Source organism: Triturus cristatus, chromosome 5_2 (genome assembly GCF_964204655.1).
Source record: "Triturus cristatus chromosome 5_2, aTriCri1.1, whole genome shotgun sequence".
Taxonomy (NCBI): Eukaryota; Metazoa; Chordata; class Amphibia; order Caudata; family Salamandridae; genus Triturus; species Triturus cristatus.
In genome coordinates, this window is record NC_140588.1 from 1,059,157,336 (window position 1) to 1,059,173,896 (window position 16,561).

The window sequence follows — 16,561 nt, forward strand, 5'->3', positions numbered from 1 at the left end:
ACCAATGGATGCGGAGGGTCATGAGAGGTGAACTCGAGGGTGATGCAGACCCCTGCTCACACCCAAGCCATGGACACAGGTAGTAGTCCTTTCCATGAGCACAGCTCAGTCCTGACATGCACCATTGGCTGAATACGGACACTGCACCTCTATTGCTACCGTAGGACCGAAGCAATAAGGAACTTGGTGTTTTAGATGCCCCAAATTATGGACTACGGAAAATATACCAGTGCACAGCTCTGGCAAGGAACCCCAGTCTGCATCCTCCGCTCCCTACATACGCACTCAATGTGCACAAGGGCGCCCATGCCACACCAGAGGCGTGCCAGGGCGCCCATGCCACACCAGAGGCGTGCCAGGGCGCCCATGCCACACCAGAGGCGTGCAAGGGCACCCATGCCACACCCGAGGCGTGCAAGGGCACCCATGCCACACCCGAGGCGTGCAAGGGCACCCATGCCACACCCGAGGCGTGCAAGGGCACCCATGCCACACCCGAGGCGTGCGAGGGCACCCATGCCACACCCGAGGCGTGCGAGGGCACCCATGCCACACCCGAGGCGTGCGAGGGCACCCATGCCACACCCGAGGCGTGCGAGGGCACCCATGCCACACCCGAGGCGTGCGAGGGCACCCATGCCACACCAGAGGCGTGCGAGGGCACCCATGCCACACCAGAGGCGTGCGAGGGCACCCATGCCACACCAGAGGCGTGCGAGGGCACCCATGCCACACCAGAGGCGTGCGAGGGCACCCACACCAGAGGCGTGCGAGGGCACCCATGCCACACCAGAGGCATGCGAGGGCACCCATGCCACACCAGAGGCATGCGAGGGCACCCACGCCACACCAGAGGCGTGCGAGGGCACCCATGCCACACCAGAGGCGTGCGAGGGCACCCACGCCACACCCGAGGCGTGCGAGGGCGCACATGCCACACCCGAGGCGTGCGAGGGCGCACATGCCACACCCGAGGCGTGCGAGGGCGCACATGCCACACCCGAGGCGTGCGAGGGACACATGCTCTAATCGTCGCCTGTAGAGCTTTGGATAACAAGTGATCTCAGTATAATGAAATGCGGACTCTAGGCCTATCTAAGGAGTAGATACCTCAGGTCTCCTCACCAGAGGTTCCTGCGAATCCCCAGAGTCTACAGGGCTATGCGCGATGGGAGATCCTTTACCTTTGATGGGAAAACTCTGGAATTCGCTTCCCTCCATCCCCAGTTTTGCTCCCCCGGAAAGGATCTTTAGGAAAGGCTTGAAGACCCACCTGTTCAATGTTTAGGTCGGTTGTCTAGTACGCCAATCTGTTTTCTAGGGCGGTCCTGCTGTCAGCACAGGGACGCTCTCTGGAGTAGCCGTGCACTCTATAAATGCCATTGTATTTTATTTTAAATGCCACTCTTGAGGTGTGCAAGGTAGTCCATGTGCCGCTCTCGAGCCGTGCAAAGGTGAAAGTTTCGCCCTCGTTGAGCATTCGTGCAAGGACGCACATGGCGGACTTGAGATGTGCAAGGATGCACATGGCGGACTTGAGATGTACAAGGGCGCACATGGCGGACTTGAGATGTACAAGGACGCACATGGCCCTCTTCAGACAGCCAAGGATGCACACAGCAGAACAGGCGAGCGAGAGCTTTTCAACGTACCAGATTTTCCAGAGTCCTCCACTGGGCCCCGATTCCTGGGGCTCACTGTAGTGATCCTCCCTGGGATGTCCACCGCCTTGAGTGGCCGAAGGGTCGTCGTCTGCTCTGGGATATACGTGCTTGGATCTGTGGAAGACACAAACAAGAGATTGAGGACAGGGTATTAGTGCAGTGAAAGGAAGGAAGCATCATTGTGTATGGGGACAGAAGAGAAGTTTAGTTCACGTCAGTGGCTCAACTAATGGCCTGAAGTCCTTCACTGAACTTGGGGCAGGCTGCACCCACCATGCACCAGTCCCCACTGGAGAAGAATGGAGGAGGGAAGGAACAAAATCAACCTCAGACAAGTTTGGGCCTTCTTTGGCTTCATCGACAAGTTATGCTTGGAGTTCTGTGGCAGACAGCACAGCTTGCACTGCTGCAACCCCGCTGTACCTACTATGTGCATATACAGGCTACGCTTGAACGGTTGCTACCCCGCTGTACCTGCTATGTGCATATACAGGCTAAGCTTGCATGGTTGCTACCCTGCTGTACCTGCTATGCGCATAAACAGGCTAAGCTTGCATGGTTGCTACCCTGCTGTACCTGCTATGCGCATAAACAGGCCAAGCTTGCATGGTTGCTACCCTGCTGTACCTGCTATGCGCATATACAGGCCAAGCTTGCACTGTTGCTACCACGCTGTACCCGCTATGCGCATATACAGGCCAAGCTTGCACTGTTGCTACCCCGCTGTACCTGCTATGCGCATATACAGGCCAAGCTTGCACGGTTGCTACCCTGCTGTACCTGCTATGCGCACATACAGGCCAAGCTTGCACTGTTGCTACCCTGCTGTACCTGCTATGCGCACATACAGGCCAAGCTTGCACGGTTGCTACCCTGCTGTACCTGCTATGCGCATATACAGGCCAAGCTTGCACTGTTGCTACCACGCTGTACCCGCTATGCGCATATACAGGCCAAGCTTGCACTGTTGCTACCCCGCTGTACCTGCTATGCGCATATACAGGCCAAGCTTGCACGGTTGCTACCCTGCTGTACCTGCTATGCGCACATACAGGCCAAGCTTGCACTGTTGCTACCACGCTGTACCCGCTATGCGCATATACAGGCCAAGCTTGCACTGTTGCTACCCCGCTGTACCTGCTATGCGCACATACAGGCCAAGCTTGCACTGTTGCTACCCTGCTGTACCCGCTATGCGCATATACAGGCCAAGCTTGCACGGTTGCTACCCTGCTGTACCTGCTATGCGCACATACAGGCCAAGCTTGCACTGTTGCTACCCCGCTGTACCTGCTATGCGCATATACAGGCCAAGCTTGCACGTTTGCTACCCTGCTATGCGCACATACAGGCCAAGCTTGCACTGTTGCTACCCCGCTGTACCTGCTATGCGCATATACAGGCTAAGCTTCCATGGTTGCTACCCCGCTGTACCTGCATATGGAACTTAAAGCTAAGCTAAGGCTGCTATCCTGCTGTACATATTCAAGCTAAACTTGCACTGCTTCTACCCCACTGTATCTTCTATGCATATGTGATGTAACCTTACACTGCTGCATCATTGGTTTACCTACTATGTGCATATGTATTGAACCTGAGCAACGCTTACACTGCTGCTGCCCTGCTCATCCTGACGGTGCATCAGTGAAGCTTGCACTACTGCTGCTGGTCTGTTATTTAAGTGCACATCTAAGCAACTCTTGCACCGTCGCTGCACTATAGATTCATACACGCGAGTGAGGGCAGTTCAGCTACTGCCCTTCCTCATCCTGACGGTGCATCAGTGAAGCTTGCACTACTGCTGCTGGTCTGTTATTTAAGTGCACATCTAAGCAACTCTTGCACCGTCGCTGCACTATAGCTTCGTACACGTGAGTGAGTGCAGTTCAGCTACTGCCCTTCCTCATCCTGACGGTGCATCAGTGAAGCTTGCACTACTGCTGCTGGTCTGTTATTTATGTGCACAACTAAGCAACCCTTGCACTGTCGCTGCACTATAGCTTTGTACACGTGAATGAAGGCAGTTCAGCTACTTCCCTTCCTCATCCTGACGGTGCACCAGTGAAGCTTGCAGTACTGCTGCTGCTGGTCTGTTATTTATGTGCACATATAAGCAACTCTTGCACTGTCGCTGCACTATAGCTTCGTACACGTGAGTGAAGGTGGTTCTGCTGCTTTTCCTTCGCTCGTTGTGTGAGGGAATCGTGCACTGCTGCCGCCCTGCTGTATCACTTGTGCACAAGAGTGCATTTTCCCATATATAGAAAGCTGTACTGCGATTCCCTTTAGTAAAAGATCGTGCCACCTCCTACACAGTGCCTGCTTATAGCGCCAAGAGACTGCAATGTTGAAATCCATAATGGAAAAACAGCCGAAACGGTCAATTACCGTGGGCCGAAGCTATGTTCTTGGCCGACCCACTCAACCTGCATCGGAGACCTGAAGCGGCCTGAAGCCTCGAGTTTAGGTCGAGGACTAAATGAGAGCGCTGTAAAACACTAACAACGCCGTCCTCGCTGCAGGACTGGGGCAGCCTCGCGAGGGGTCCCCAGTGTCAGCGCTGTAAAACAACAACGCCGTCCTCGCTGCAGGACTGGGGCAGCCCCTCGCGAGGGGTCCCCAGTGTCAGCGCTGTAAAACAACAACGCCGTCCTCGCTTCAGGACTGGGGCAGCCTTGCGAGGGGTCCCCAGTGTCAGCGCTGTAAAACACCAACAACGCCGTCCTCGCTGCAGGACTGGGGCAGCCTCGCGAGCGGTCCCCAGTGTCAGCGCTGTAAAACAACAACGCCGTCCTGGCTTCAGGACTGGGGCAGCCTCGCGAGCGGTCCCCAGTGTCAGCGCTGTAAAACAACAACGCCGTCCTGGCTTCAGGACTGGGGCAGCCTCGCGAGGGGTCCCCAGTGTCAGCGCTGTAAAACAACGCCGTCCTCGCTGCAGGACTGGGGCAGCCTCGTGAGGGGTCCCCAGTGTCAGCGCTGTAAAACACCAACAACGCCGTCCTCGCTGCAGGACTGGGGCAGCCTCGCGAGCGGTCCCCAGTGTCAGCGCTGTAAAACAACAACGCCGTCCTGGCTTCAGGACTGGGGCAGCCTCGCGAGGGGTCCCCAGTGTCAGCGCTGTAAAACAACGCCGTCCTCGCTGCAGGACTGGGGCAGCCTCGTGAGGGGTCCCCAGTGTCAGCGCTGTAAAACACCAACAACGCCGTCCTCGCTGCAGGACTGGGGCAGCCTCGCGAGGGGTCCCCAGTGTCAGCGCTGTAAAACACCAACAACGCCGTCCTCGCTGTAGGACTGGGGCAGCCTCGCGAGCGGTCCCCAGTGTCATCGTGCACCACCAGTGGAAACCCCGGAGGGGGGGGGGGGGGGAGGAGGGGGGGGGTTGAATATGTGGCAAATTGTGGCAGTACTTCACGATCTTGCCACTTTGAGGAAAGGTGAACTATTAATCTTTGCAACGGGTTTCCCACTGTGCGACGCCACACGTGGCAGGTTTTTAAGGTAATGTCGAAACTACGAACAACATTTTTGGTAATGGCGCGGACGGTGGATTATGTGGCAATCACTGTAATTGCACAACTATGAAAAAAACACTGCAGCAAAGCACAACTCCAGTGACCGCGAGGACATCCACAGAACAGGGTTTACAAAGATGCACCAGTGCAAAGTGACCAGTGCACGAGGGCTCCCGCTGCGGTTACAATCTTTTGCGAAAGAACACGCCCACACACCCTAATGCCACATAGAATGTCCGACAGGGGTCTCGGACAGTTGTACAGCAGCAGTTTCCACTACGGCTCGATCCATTCTGCTCACTACACTCACCATGGGTCTCCGCAAACCGAATCAGACGCCGGTGAGGACATAGAGGTCACCGCGGAACTCCTGAAAGCGCTGCGATGACCCACTTGAAAGAGTGCGCTATGCAGCTGGGAAGAGCAAGACGCCGGTCTCCAGTGACGCCACAGGGGGCATCGCACCAGCCCAGCTGCTCCGGGGTGAGCTCCCGTCAATCACGGCGGGCGAGGCCCCTAATCATTAATGGGGCTTAAACAGAAATCAATTGACTCATGTCTGGGTCGATGGAAGCCAGGCAACCACTTTACAAGTTGTGAGACAAATCAAAGCCTGGGAGATAATTAAACGGACCTTGAGGTCCTTGACCCCTCGCCACGGCACTCCCAGGGCCGCTCAGGGGGCTGGAGAGTCTCCAGCCAGCACCGTCGCCTGCCAAGCGCCCATACCGGAAGGAAGGCCTCCAGGGGGAGCTCGTGGGCTGCCAAAGCGGACATACCGGAAGTCCTCCAGGGGGAGCTCGTGGGCTGCCCAAGCGGACATACCGGAAGTAATGGCCCCAGCACACTCCCCAGGTCTGCCAAAGCGGCCATAACGGAAGTAACACCTCCAGCGAGCACCCAAACTCACCGCCAAGAAACAATACCGGAAGTAACTCCCCGACGGGCACCCCTGCCTCAGCCAAACAGCCATACCAGAAGTAATGCCTCCCGCGAGCACCACCAGGTCAGCCCAAGCAGCCATACTGGTAGCAATGGCCCCAGGGTGAACTCGTGGGCTTCCCAACCAGCCATACCAGAAGTAATGCCCCCCACGAGCACCCCCAAGCCAGCCCAAGCAGCCATACTGGTAGCAATGCCCCCAGGGTGAACTCGTGGGCTTCCCAACCAGCCATACCAGAAGTAATGCCCCCCACGAGCACCCCCAAGCTAACCCAAGCAGCCATACTGGTAGCAATGCCTCGAGGGTCTCATGGTCTGTCCAAGTGGCTATACAGGAAGTACCTCCTCTAGGGAGCACCCTGTGACATGTCAAAGGGGTTATGCCACAAGTAATGCCTCCAGCGGGCACTGATGGTCTGGCTCGAAGCTACACCACAAGTAACTCCTCAAGCGAGCACCTCGGTCTGCCCAAGCTGCCCTTCTGGAAGCAACACGTGCTGCAGCTGCAAGAGACCTCGCTAACATTTTACCAGGGGTTGAGAGCGGACCTGGGGGAAGCAAAGCGTGTACATGGAGTTAACAGCGAGTCACGGAGTGCAGGGTATCATCGCAAACTGTCCTCTACATGAAGTCTCCAGGAGGCTCTGCTTTCACAACACAGCTATGCTAAATTCCTCAACCACACCTTGGAGTAACGCTCCTCTGCTTGCTATCGCTACCTTGGGAGAGTCGAGAGCAGGGCCGACCTTAGCTCTGGTGGCGCCCTGTGCGACAATGCTTGTTTGGCGCCCCCCCAATGACCATCTTCACTACGGATTCCTTCACTACCACCCTGTAACCGTGCCCCTCATGTCTCCATAAACACTCACTCGCTGAGATGCATTTAATTAGGTTTATAGTTCCAGTCATACCAGTGTAGGGTGTCAGAGCACTTTAAAACACACACATACAGAGAGATAATCAATAACATGTGTGTAAATCAGTGTATAGGAATGTTACATAACACAGAGGACTACAAGGTGTAGGAGTCGCATGTCATCCCTACTGGTAGACAATAGTCTAAGAGTGCTGGGTCTGGAGAAGCGCAGACTCAGAATTTAAAACATAACACCTTAGTTGGTGGTTACATTTAATAATTTTTGTCTTTCATTCTACAGAAATAAACCTATTTTGCAACGTTAGAATAAAGAAAGGCTGGGGTGGGGGGGGGTGTGGGGGGGGAAGCATAACTAATATATACCTTGCAGTTGCATACAGCGCTTTGATGACAGTTTTATTAGTTCTCTGTTCTATATTAGGATTTTAACTTGTACACTGCAAGGAACAAAAGGATCTCTCTGACAAAAGCACCGACCTCTTTAGATTATATGCACTTTGTGATCTGCACGGTACACGCACTTTGCATCAGGCATATATATATGGACCCTCTGCGCTACTTTTGGTTGAGTCGCAACTTCTACTAAACAAAACTCCGCTCTCACTCCAGGAAGAACGTTCATCACCGGAGTTTTCTAGACATTTTTATTGTATGAAAACTGCTGAACGCCTAGAGGAGGCAGCAGGTTCTTTTAAAACTATAACCTAATTGTTATAATATGTTCTGTTATAATGGATTTATACCGCGCTCAAATACTCAAGAGTGTCCTGGCGCGCACAGTTACCAAGGCCTAGTGGAACGAAGAGTTTAAGTCGGCTTGTAAACGCGGCGCCCCCAGAAGTCAGCATCAGGTGCAATGGCACCGGTCGCACCGCCCTAGAGCCGGCCACGGTCAAGAGTACAAAAGTAGTAACTTGGTTATTTAATTGGAATGAAATCGAATTGCATGCACAATGTTAAACCAGGAAACCTGAGATCAACCCTGGCTTCCCCAATTTGCCAAATTGTGTGATCCTAGGCAATTGTTTTATTTCACTTTGCCTCCTTTTTCTTCATTATCACACAAGTTAAGTGCAGGAGGTCAAGATGATGACTGCACCCAAAACGTTTTAAATACTTCTCAATGCATTGATATACCAAGGTGAAACACTTCTGCATCTTGACGAAATACTTTGAGCTTTGAAGAGACTTGAATACTATTTTAAACATTTATTGCAAAAGGTCTTTAAAAATGTACCTTGACCAACTTTCATTACGATCTTCATAGACCGCGACTGGCAGACGCCCCCTTCTCGGTTCTCGAGTCCTTCGAAGGTGCCATTGGACGTTGCTGCAAAAGAAGCAAAACACAAAAAGCATAGGTTATTGTATAGAAAAATATAGCATCGCTGGCGCGAGAGAAAAAAGGTACAAAGGCGGAGCCTACGATAAGCCCAACCACACTGCAACGTGTCATCAGCACTGTCAGCCACACGTAACTTGCGGTACATAGCTCACGTGCTCCAATGATTTAGACATCGCCAGAGTAGCGAAGCAACAATAGCTACTGAGCTTCCATTCCAGGATAATTTATTTATTTAAAACAATTTGATAGTCTCGTCAATCTTGGTTAAAAGAGGAAGACATTCCTTTCTTCACCAAAATATCACTATAAAACAGTCATAATATTGCCAGAAAAAAAAATGAAAAACGTTACTTTCCTATTTTTGATAGATCTACATGTTTATTTAAGTCCAGCCATGGAGTAAAAAAAAAAATCAGTTCTTAAACGTTGTCTAGGATTTGAGTAGGACTTAAATTTCCACTACTTCTCGTTATGGGGGAAGAGTGAGGAGAAATAAAAAATGTTTCACTTTATTTACAATTTTCGGAATAGTTATGACTGAGAACGTGTCTGCCTCCGCCCATGGGGTGCAAGTCCCAGACTCCACTAAAACATGCCAACCACCACGTCACAAAAACCAAACAAACATAAATAACGTTTTGATTAACCCTCGCAAACAAAAGGTTATTCGCTGAAGTTGTAAAAGACAAACTTTGACCCACACTCCTGTGGGGTGCTCAGGTTAGCCCGGTCTAAAAGACAATCGGCTCAGGGCCTGAACCCGAAATCTTTTTAAGGTACACACCTGTAACCTGGCTGAGTTGCACCAAACTACAGCACACCCCACAGAGAGGCTTGAAGCGCCTACCTGCCCATGAGGGAAGGACCAGCAGAGAGCGCTTTATCTCCCTGAAAATGGCCCCCTAAAAAGCACCCAAGGTGCTAACGCCAGTGGGTTTAGTCAACAGTGGTCTATTAAGCCAACGCGTGTCCGAGGATAAAAATATCAGGACAGAAACTAAGCCATGGTTAGAGCCCCCATAAAACTCAGAACTAGTCACCCACAAAACGCTACGAAGACGCCTACGCAAACCTGTGGCTCGCTTCGTGCTCCGAGCCGCCCTGGGGGTGACTTTGGAGCCTGCTGGAGTCCTATATCTTATTCTTTAAGTTAGTTAAAACCATAAAGGCTGCATTAGAGTACGTTGGTCAAAAGCAGATATTTCAGAGTTTGGGTTAAAGTTCTACAGTGCTCTTAAGAGCATAGACTGAGCCGGACAAGTGTTCGGATCTAGTTCATTTCTCGTAGAAAAGCAAGAGTTACGTCATTTTACAGTTGAGCGGAGGGTCCACTGGATAAAGGCACTTTATTACAGCTGCTCTACAAGTTCAAATACCCCTAATATTGAAAGGTTTTTTTAACAATAAAATCCAATTTGATTTTCAAATTGAGCAAATCTAGATTAAATGTATAAAACCCTTCTTTGCCGCCCCACACACTACATGAGATTTGTCCGCTATATTTCCAGGTTGGTAAATCGGCCAGAGATGGAAACGTCCCGAAGGAGTAGCTAAGCGCTGCCTTTTTAGGCGTGGAGCGTATGTTGTGCTCAAATTTGCAGCAGAGTTAAGTACGGGATGAGATTGCAACAGCATCCATGCAGGAGCAGGTTTAATGTGCAACAGCATCCATGCAGGAGCAGGTTTAATGTGCAACAGCATCCATGCAGGAGCAGGTTTAATGTGCAACAGCGTCCATGCAGGAGCAAGCTTAATGTGTAACACCGTCCATGCAGGAGCAGGTTTAATGTGCAACACCGTCCATGCAGGAGCAGGTTTAATGTGCAACACCGTCCATGCAGGAGCAGGTTTAATGTGCAACACCGTCCATGCAGGAGCAGGCTTAATGTGCAACAGCGTCCATGCAGGAGCAGGTTTAATGTGCAACAGCGTCCATGCAGGAGCAGGTTTAATGTGCAACACCGTCCATGCAGGAGCAGGTTCAATGTGCAACACCGTCCATGCAGGAGCAGGTTCAATGTGCAACACCGTCCATGCAGGAGCAGGTTCAATGTGCAACACCGTCCATGCAGGAGCAGGTTTAATGTGCAACACCGTCCATGCAGGAGCATGTTTAATGTGCAACACCGTCCATGCAGGAGCACGTTTAATGTGCAACACCGTCCATGCAGGAGCAAGTTTAATGTGCAACACCATCCATGCAGGAGCAAGTTTAATGTGCAACACCATCCATGCAGGAGCAGGTTTAATGTGCAATACCAATCATGTAGGAGCAGGTTTAATGTGCAACACCCTCCATGCAGGAGCAGGTTTAATGTGCAACACCATCCATGCAGGAGCAGGTTTAATGTGCAATACCAATCATGTAGGAGCAGGTTTAATGTGCAACACCCTCCATGCAGGAGCAGGTTTAATGTGCAACACCATCCATGCAGGAGCAGGTTTAATGTGCAACACCGTCCATGCAGAAGCAGGTTTAATGTGCAACACCATCCATGCAGGAGCAGGTTTAATGTGCAACACCATCCATGCAGGAGCAGGTTTAAAGCGCTTTTGTCTTCGGTTAACAAGTGCACTTTTGCGACTGGCTCGAGTCAGATTCCGCAGTTGCTGGGGGCTTCCTCAGCTCAAAGAAGCCCTGATCCCACCAGCGCCGCACTAGGGGGCTACATGGTCTCCATCTTCACCGCTGCTGACTCGGCACTACTGTCCCACATGCCTTTTCTATTCACTCCAAATCAACTGAATGCTCCTGTTCACAAGAGCCGGTCCATGGAGTGCTTGATTGAAAAGTTCGCCCCTTTCACACCGATTGTAATGGAATCCATGATGCACGTTTGTATGTGTGACCCACTCCCTCATGGGAGGTTAGGTTAAAAAAAAAAATAAGAATAAAAATGGAAACAAAAACAAACACCCCCCCCCCCCCTCCCCCCCAGGCTGCATGAAATCATCTGGACCAGCCTGGCAGACTTCTGCCCACCTGCACCAGCCTGGGAGGCCACCGCCCCCCTGCACCAGCTTCGGAGGCCACCGCCACCCCCTGCACCAGCCTGGGAGGCCGCCACCACCACCCCCTGCACCAGCCTGGGAGGCCACCGCCCCCCCGCACCAGCCTGGGAGGCCACCGCCCCCCCCCGCACCAGCCTGGGAGGCCACCGGCCCCCCCGCACCAGCCTGGGAGGCCACCGCCCCCACCAGCACCAGCCTGGGAGGCCACCGCCCCCACCAGCACCAGCCTGGGAGGCCACCGCCCCCACCAGCACCAGCCTGGGAGGCCACCGCCCCCACCAGCACCAGCCTGGGAGGCCACCGCCCCCACCAGCACCAGCCTGGGAGGCCACCGCCCCCACCAGCACCAGCCTGGGAGGCCACCGCCCCCACCAGCACCAGCCTGGGAGGCCACCGCCCCCACCAGCACCAGCCTGGGAGGCCACCGCCCCCACCAGCACCAGCCTGGGAGGCCACCGCCCCCACCAGCACCAGCCTGGGAGGCCACCGCCCCCACCAGCACCAGCCTGGGAGGCCACCGCCCCCACCAGCACCAGCCTGGGAGGCCACCGCCCCCACCAGCACCAGCCTGAGAGGCCTCTACCCCCATCTGTACCAGCCCAGGAGCAGTCCTCTCCTCACCCGCTCTCCCAGACTGATCTTCAATAACAATCTTCATCCTTCCAAAGATGTGGTCTTCAGAACCGGACAGAAATGTACAACTGAACACAGCGGATCCGGCCACTGATTGTCATGGTACTCTGTGGGACCGCCACCCCCTTCCCCTACTCCCCCCCCCCCACACACACACATGGGTGATGCTCCCAGAAGTAAATCACACACGGCCTCCTGGCCCACATATGGCATCGGTGAGATCCTATGGGCAACATAGTTCTACTCCTAGTGCAGCCTCCTGGGCTGGACACCAACCTTCGAATGGAAACAGAAGCAAGCCGCAGTGCAAACACACCACTCCCATGAACCCTCTAAAGAGGACAGAATACACCAGATGCAGCCCCCTGAGGGACACCAATGCAAGGAGAGCTTCCTTCAGGGTGAAAACCAAGGCACACCACACAGAATGGCCCAGAATAGACATTTCCTGAAGTGTGATCTCGAAAACTGGACTACACTCCATGGACGGACGAGCCAAAGTTTGGTACAGCTCTAGTCCCTCCTCAGGTCTGGGGTTCTCACCTCAGGCACCCCAACATTCTTCACTGCGTGACGCCTAACAGGCATCTGGGGAGTCGGCCAGAGAGCCCCCAAGATGGCGCAGCCCATATCCACGCGTGATACGGGACCTTTCATGCCCAATCTCCCATCATGCACTACTCTTCAGAAGTGTCTGTACCTTTAAAAGCACGACTTTGAACTTGGTAACACTCAACCCAGCATAACTGAACACATTCCGGAAGTGTCCCCTGGGGAACGTACGGGAGCACTCTCTAAGCGTGCCCAGGGAGCAGAGGCACTTGGCCTCTGACCCCTGGGCTCGTGAAATCCTGTACTCCGCATGTCTCTGCCTGCTACAAAATGCGAGGAGGGGGCGGGTCAACGAAACTTTCAGAGGTTCCCAGTGTGTGCAAGCCCCCCAAAGATGGCAGCTTCGCCACAGACTCGATCCCGACTAGAAACACTGGTCCCAGAACAGCACGAGATTTCACACTTGACAAAATGCAAAGTATTTAAAAAGGCCACTTCCATTTTTGACTGAAATAAATACCTATAATATCAGGATTTAGGTGATAGCGAGAATCTCAAAAACGAAACCTATTTAAAAAAAAAAAATACCTACATTAAAAAAACTAAAAATTACAAATGTTTGCAACTAGGACTTGGTACAAAACCATAAAAAGCATGAACAGAAAACGTGGCGGTAGATAACTCCAGAATGGGGTTTTGATCACTTGAGATATTAGAAAGAATTTTCCATCGCAAAACAGAAGCCGAGCAATTGTGAGAGAATATATGGGGCGATTAGCAAGATATCACTTCTTAAATGAGGAGTCCCTCTCAACGACTCCATGCTTAAATCTACATTACTGTTAGACAATCTTGCATTTACTCCTTTTTATTCAACAGTCTTAATTTAATATTGTAATTTGCTTTTCTAATTAGAATATGTCGCATTAGTTTCCTGCTTATTTGCATTATGTTTTATCATTTGGGGGTTTGATTCATAACCGCACGCTTCACTGACTTCGAGGTATAGCTTACTTTTGTTACTGATTTTATTCGTCAAAGTTTACAATAAATGTATACAACAGAAAAACAAGAACCAGCATTCAAAAAAGCCGGTCACTATAATCTTTGAACTTCAGCTAATAAACTAAATAAAGCCAGGTCCAATGGTGACCCCAAAAGTCACCCCAGCCCTGTGCCGTGAAGACTAGTGTTAACCCCAAACTCAAAACGCAAGACCCACACGCACGCGGAGCTCACGCTGGGCTACGACGCTAGCCACCTCGCCAACTCTTCTGCAAATCTGAAAACCAAGACTAACCGTCCCATGCCTGCACCCCAAGTCAAACAACTTATTTTTCATGTCAATTAAAGAAATAAAAATAAAAAAAACTCAGCATATAAAATCCTTCAAATGTATTTAGTTAAATCTATAAGGGGCTCTTATGTGACCAGACAGATTTATTAGTAAGTTTCATAAAACTACTATTTATGTTGTGCATAAAAATGCTACAACTTTCCATTTTCGATAACTGTTCAAAGGTATGTCCAGGTGTCAATAGAAAGGTCCATATTTTGACTTTTAATTCGCCCCTGTGAATGATGGTAAATGTAGTGTGGAAGGTGTCTCCAGGCATCCCCAATCACTCCGACTATGACACTGCAGCCAGGAGGATGCTGAAACTGAAGTTTTGATCTTAGTTTGGCAGTGAAAGTGTTAAACTAATTTTATCAATAAGTACCCCAGGCAAAGCATTTATCTGAGAATATAAATGAATCTCTCAAGCTTCTCCGAGCTGAGGGTCACCCGAAAGAAGACTGCATGGGAGGAGCCCCCTCCAGGAGCCACCCACCGACAGGGCATTACCACCCAGACCCAAGAGGCAGATGGGAACTTAGTTATTTACCTGTAACAGTTGGGCCTGGCTTCACAATACATCTGCCTGCAAGACTTTGTGATCAGTTCTTTACAACATACATAGTGTAGCGCCACCTAGAGGAGTATTGCCATCCCACATCATGCAACTGGCTTTGTGGTGCATCAGACCTCCTACCAGGAAGTGCTTGGATTAGAATGCATGAGGGAGTACTGAAGATCTGAAAAGTTCAGTCATCATGCCTGCGCTTGCATTCTATTCCCCGCCTTCTAAACGCTTTCTTTACACAACAATTTGTTGCTGCTTTTCCTAAACATTGGCAAAGCCAAATGGGTCTGCTTCAAAGCTAACAGCACTTGTGAATGCCTGTGTTTACAAGACGTGTTACATTAAAGCCTGCACTATTGGATTGCAAATGCTTGTTTGGTTACATGGGGTCATCCTAGCTTCAAATGTGCATTATTCTGCCACCTAGTGGTTGGTTCAGAAACATTCTGGGAGGGGGGGTGGGAGGCAAATACTTTTTGGCATCTACAACAGGAGTCTCAGCAGGGCTTGTGACCCAGCGTATAGGGCCTGGTCGGAAACTGGTCTTGCATTATATAAACCCTTCCAAGCATAAGGTGATAATTTTTGGAGGACACACCGTTTAGATGGAAGGGTCTGAAAGGGGAGACGGTGTATTTGGATTTAAATATTACAGGATTGTAGGGTAATTGAGAATACAGAAACTTTCAAAGGGAAGGTGGCAGACAGCCCAGCGGTTCAGTGGACTAATGCATCCAAGGCAGTGATCTGCATTGGACCCCCGTAGTCACAGGTTCGCCTCATGAGAAGCCTATTCAGGCACTTATCCTTCAGAGGTCGATATAAGGTGCCCACAGGTCTATAACAAACAGCCATGTCTCATGGCATCAAGCAACTGCCTCTGTTAAAGCGCGCTGTACAAATACACCTTTAATGTCATGTTAGTGATGGGTGAAGGGACGCCTTGGGGGCCACGTAGGATCAATAGACAGCATATGGGTGACTATGGGTTACAAGTTAAGGGTACTTCAGGGTTTTGGGCTCAATGACCTCATTTCGTTGTACCTTAATGCAGAGAGCAGATTCATCTAATTTCTCAGGCATGGAACTGGCATAAAGCCAGGGATTTTGCATACATGCATCATGTGGTTTGGTCACAGTGGCATGCACATGGGTGGGGATAGGGCTGTGCTGGCCAGTAAAAGTAGCTTTGTAGAGCAATGCACCTGCTGTACTAATAAGTACACAACTGAACAGGCACAGGACAAACCCAATCCAAATAAATCAGCGGTCAACCACCAGTGGCGGATAAATGGAGTCAACCCAGACAACAGAAAGAGCCATTCCCAAACCTGAAGGCATTCAACATACTGGGCTTGGAAGAATAAAAGACGAGGTCATCTCTGATGGAACTCACAACTTTCAATGCAAAATGCACCCGCTGAACTATTTGCTGGATGCAAACTAGACCAGGGAACAATCGTCAAATTACAAACAAAAAACCCTCCAAACACGAACAGTTGGTAGGACGGGTAGTTTTTCCAAATGCCGGGAGCTGCAGCAAGAAACAGATTGAGGGCGACATCTTGGAATGAGGTCAATTTAAAAGTGCCCGTTTTTTGGACAGACAGCAGCCAGCTGCCCAAAGGCACTTTGTATTTCACGCTGGAAAATGCACACGCTTAAGGGGCAGAATCAATTCATGCACACCTCTGCCCCCCAACCCCAGGAACCTGCACCCTTCTTTCGTCTGCGCTCTTCCTAAAGTTCAGGAAATCATTGGAGACTCCTCTGTTCCAGCAGACAAGTGCTTTAAACTCTTTCTGATATCACAACGTCTTTTTACAGACCGACCCAACAGTTGGTTCACTTTCCTCCCTCATTTAAGCTACATAAGTGATGATACCGCACACTCAAACACAATATACATGATAAGGCACCCCCTACGGTACATTATAAGGATATTCCATGTCACTAAGGACTGGAAGTCATCGGTGACTTGCAATATCCTTATAATGTACAGCAGAGGGTCTTTTATTCTGTATCGTACATGGATACACATCAACTTTCGCACAAACCTCTTGTATCATTTGTGTCTTGCTCCATGAGCTTCAACGCATCCAAGAAATAAAAAAAAAAAA

The 16,561-nt window shown here is 51.0% G+C and overlaps 1 protein-coding gene across 3 annotated transcripts in view; it reads right to left on the reverse strand.

The window, feature by feature from the left end:
* Window positions 1-16,561, reverse strand: part of EFNB1 (ephrin B1) — a 370,068-nt gene that overhangs the window by 6,926 nt on the left and 346,581 nt on the right. For all 3 annotated transcript variants that reach the window (XM_085608335.1, XM_085608336.1, XM_085608338.1), the window contains 2 exons: window positions 8,233-8,325; window positions 1,653-1,778 (listed from right to left, as the gene is read on the reverse strand). In XM_085608335.1, the coding sequence (XP_085464461.1) occupies window positions 1,653-1,778; window positions 8,233-8,325 (219 nt within the window). The remainder of the gene's footprint in view (window positions 1-1,652; window positions 1,779-8,232; window positions 8,326-16,561) is intronic.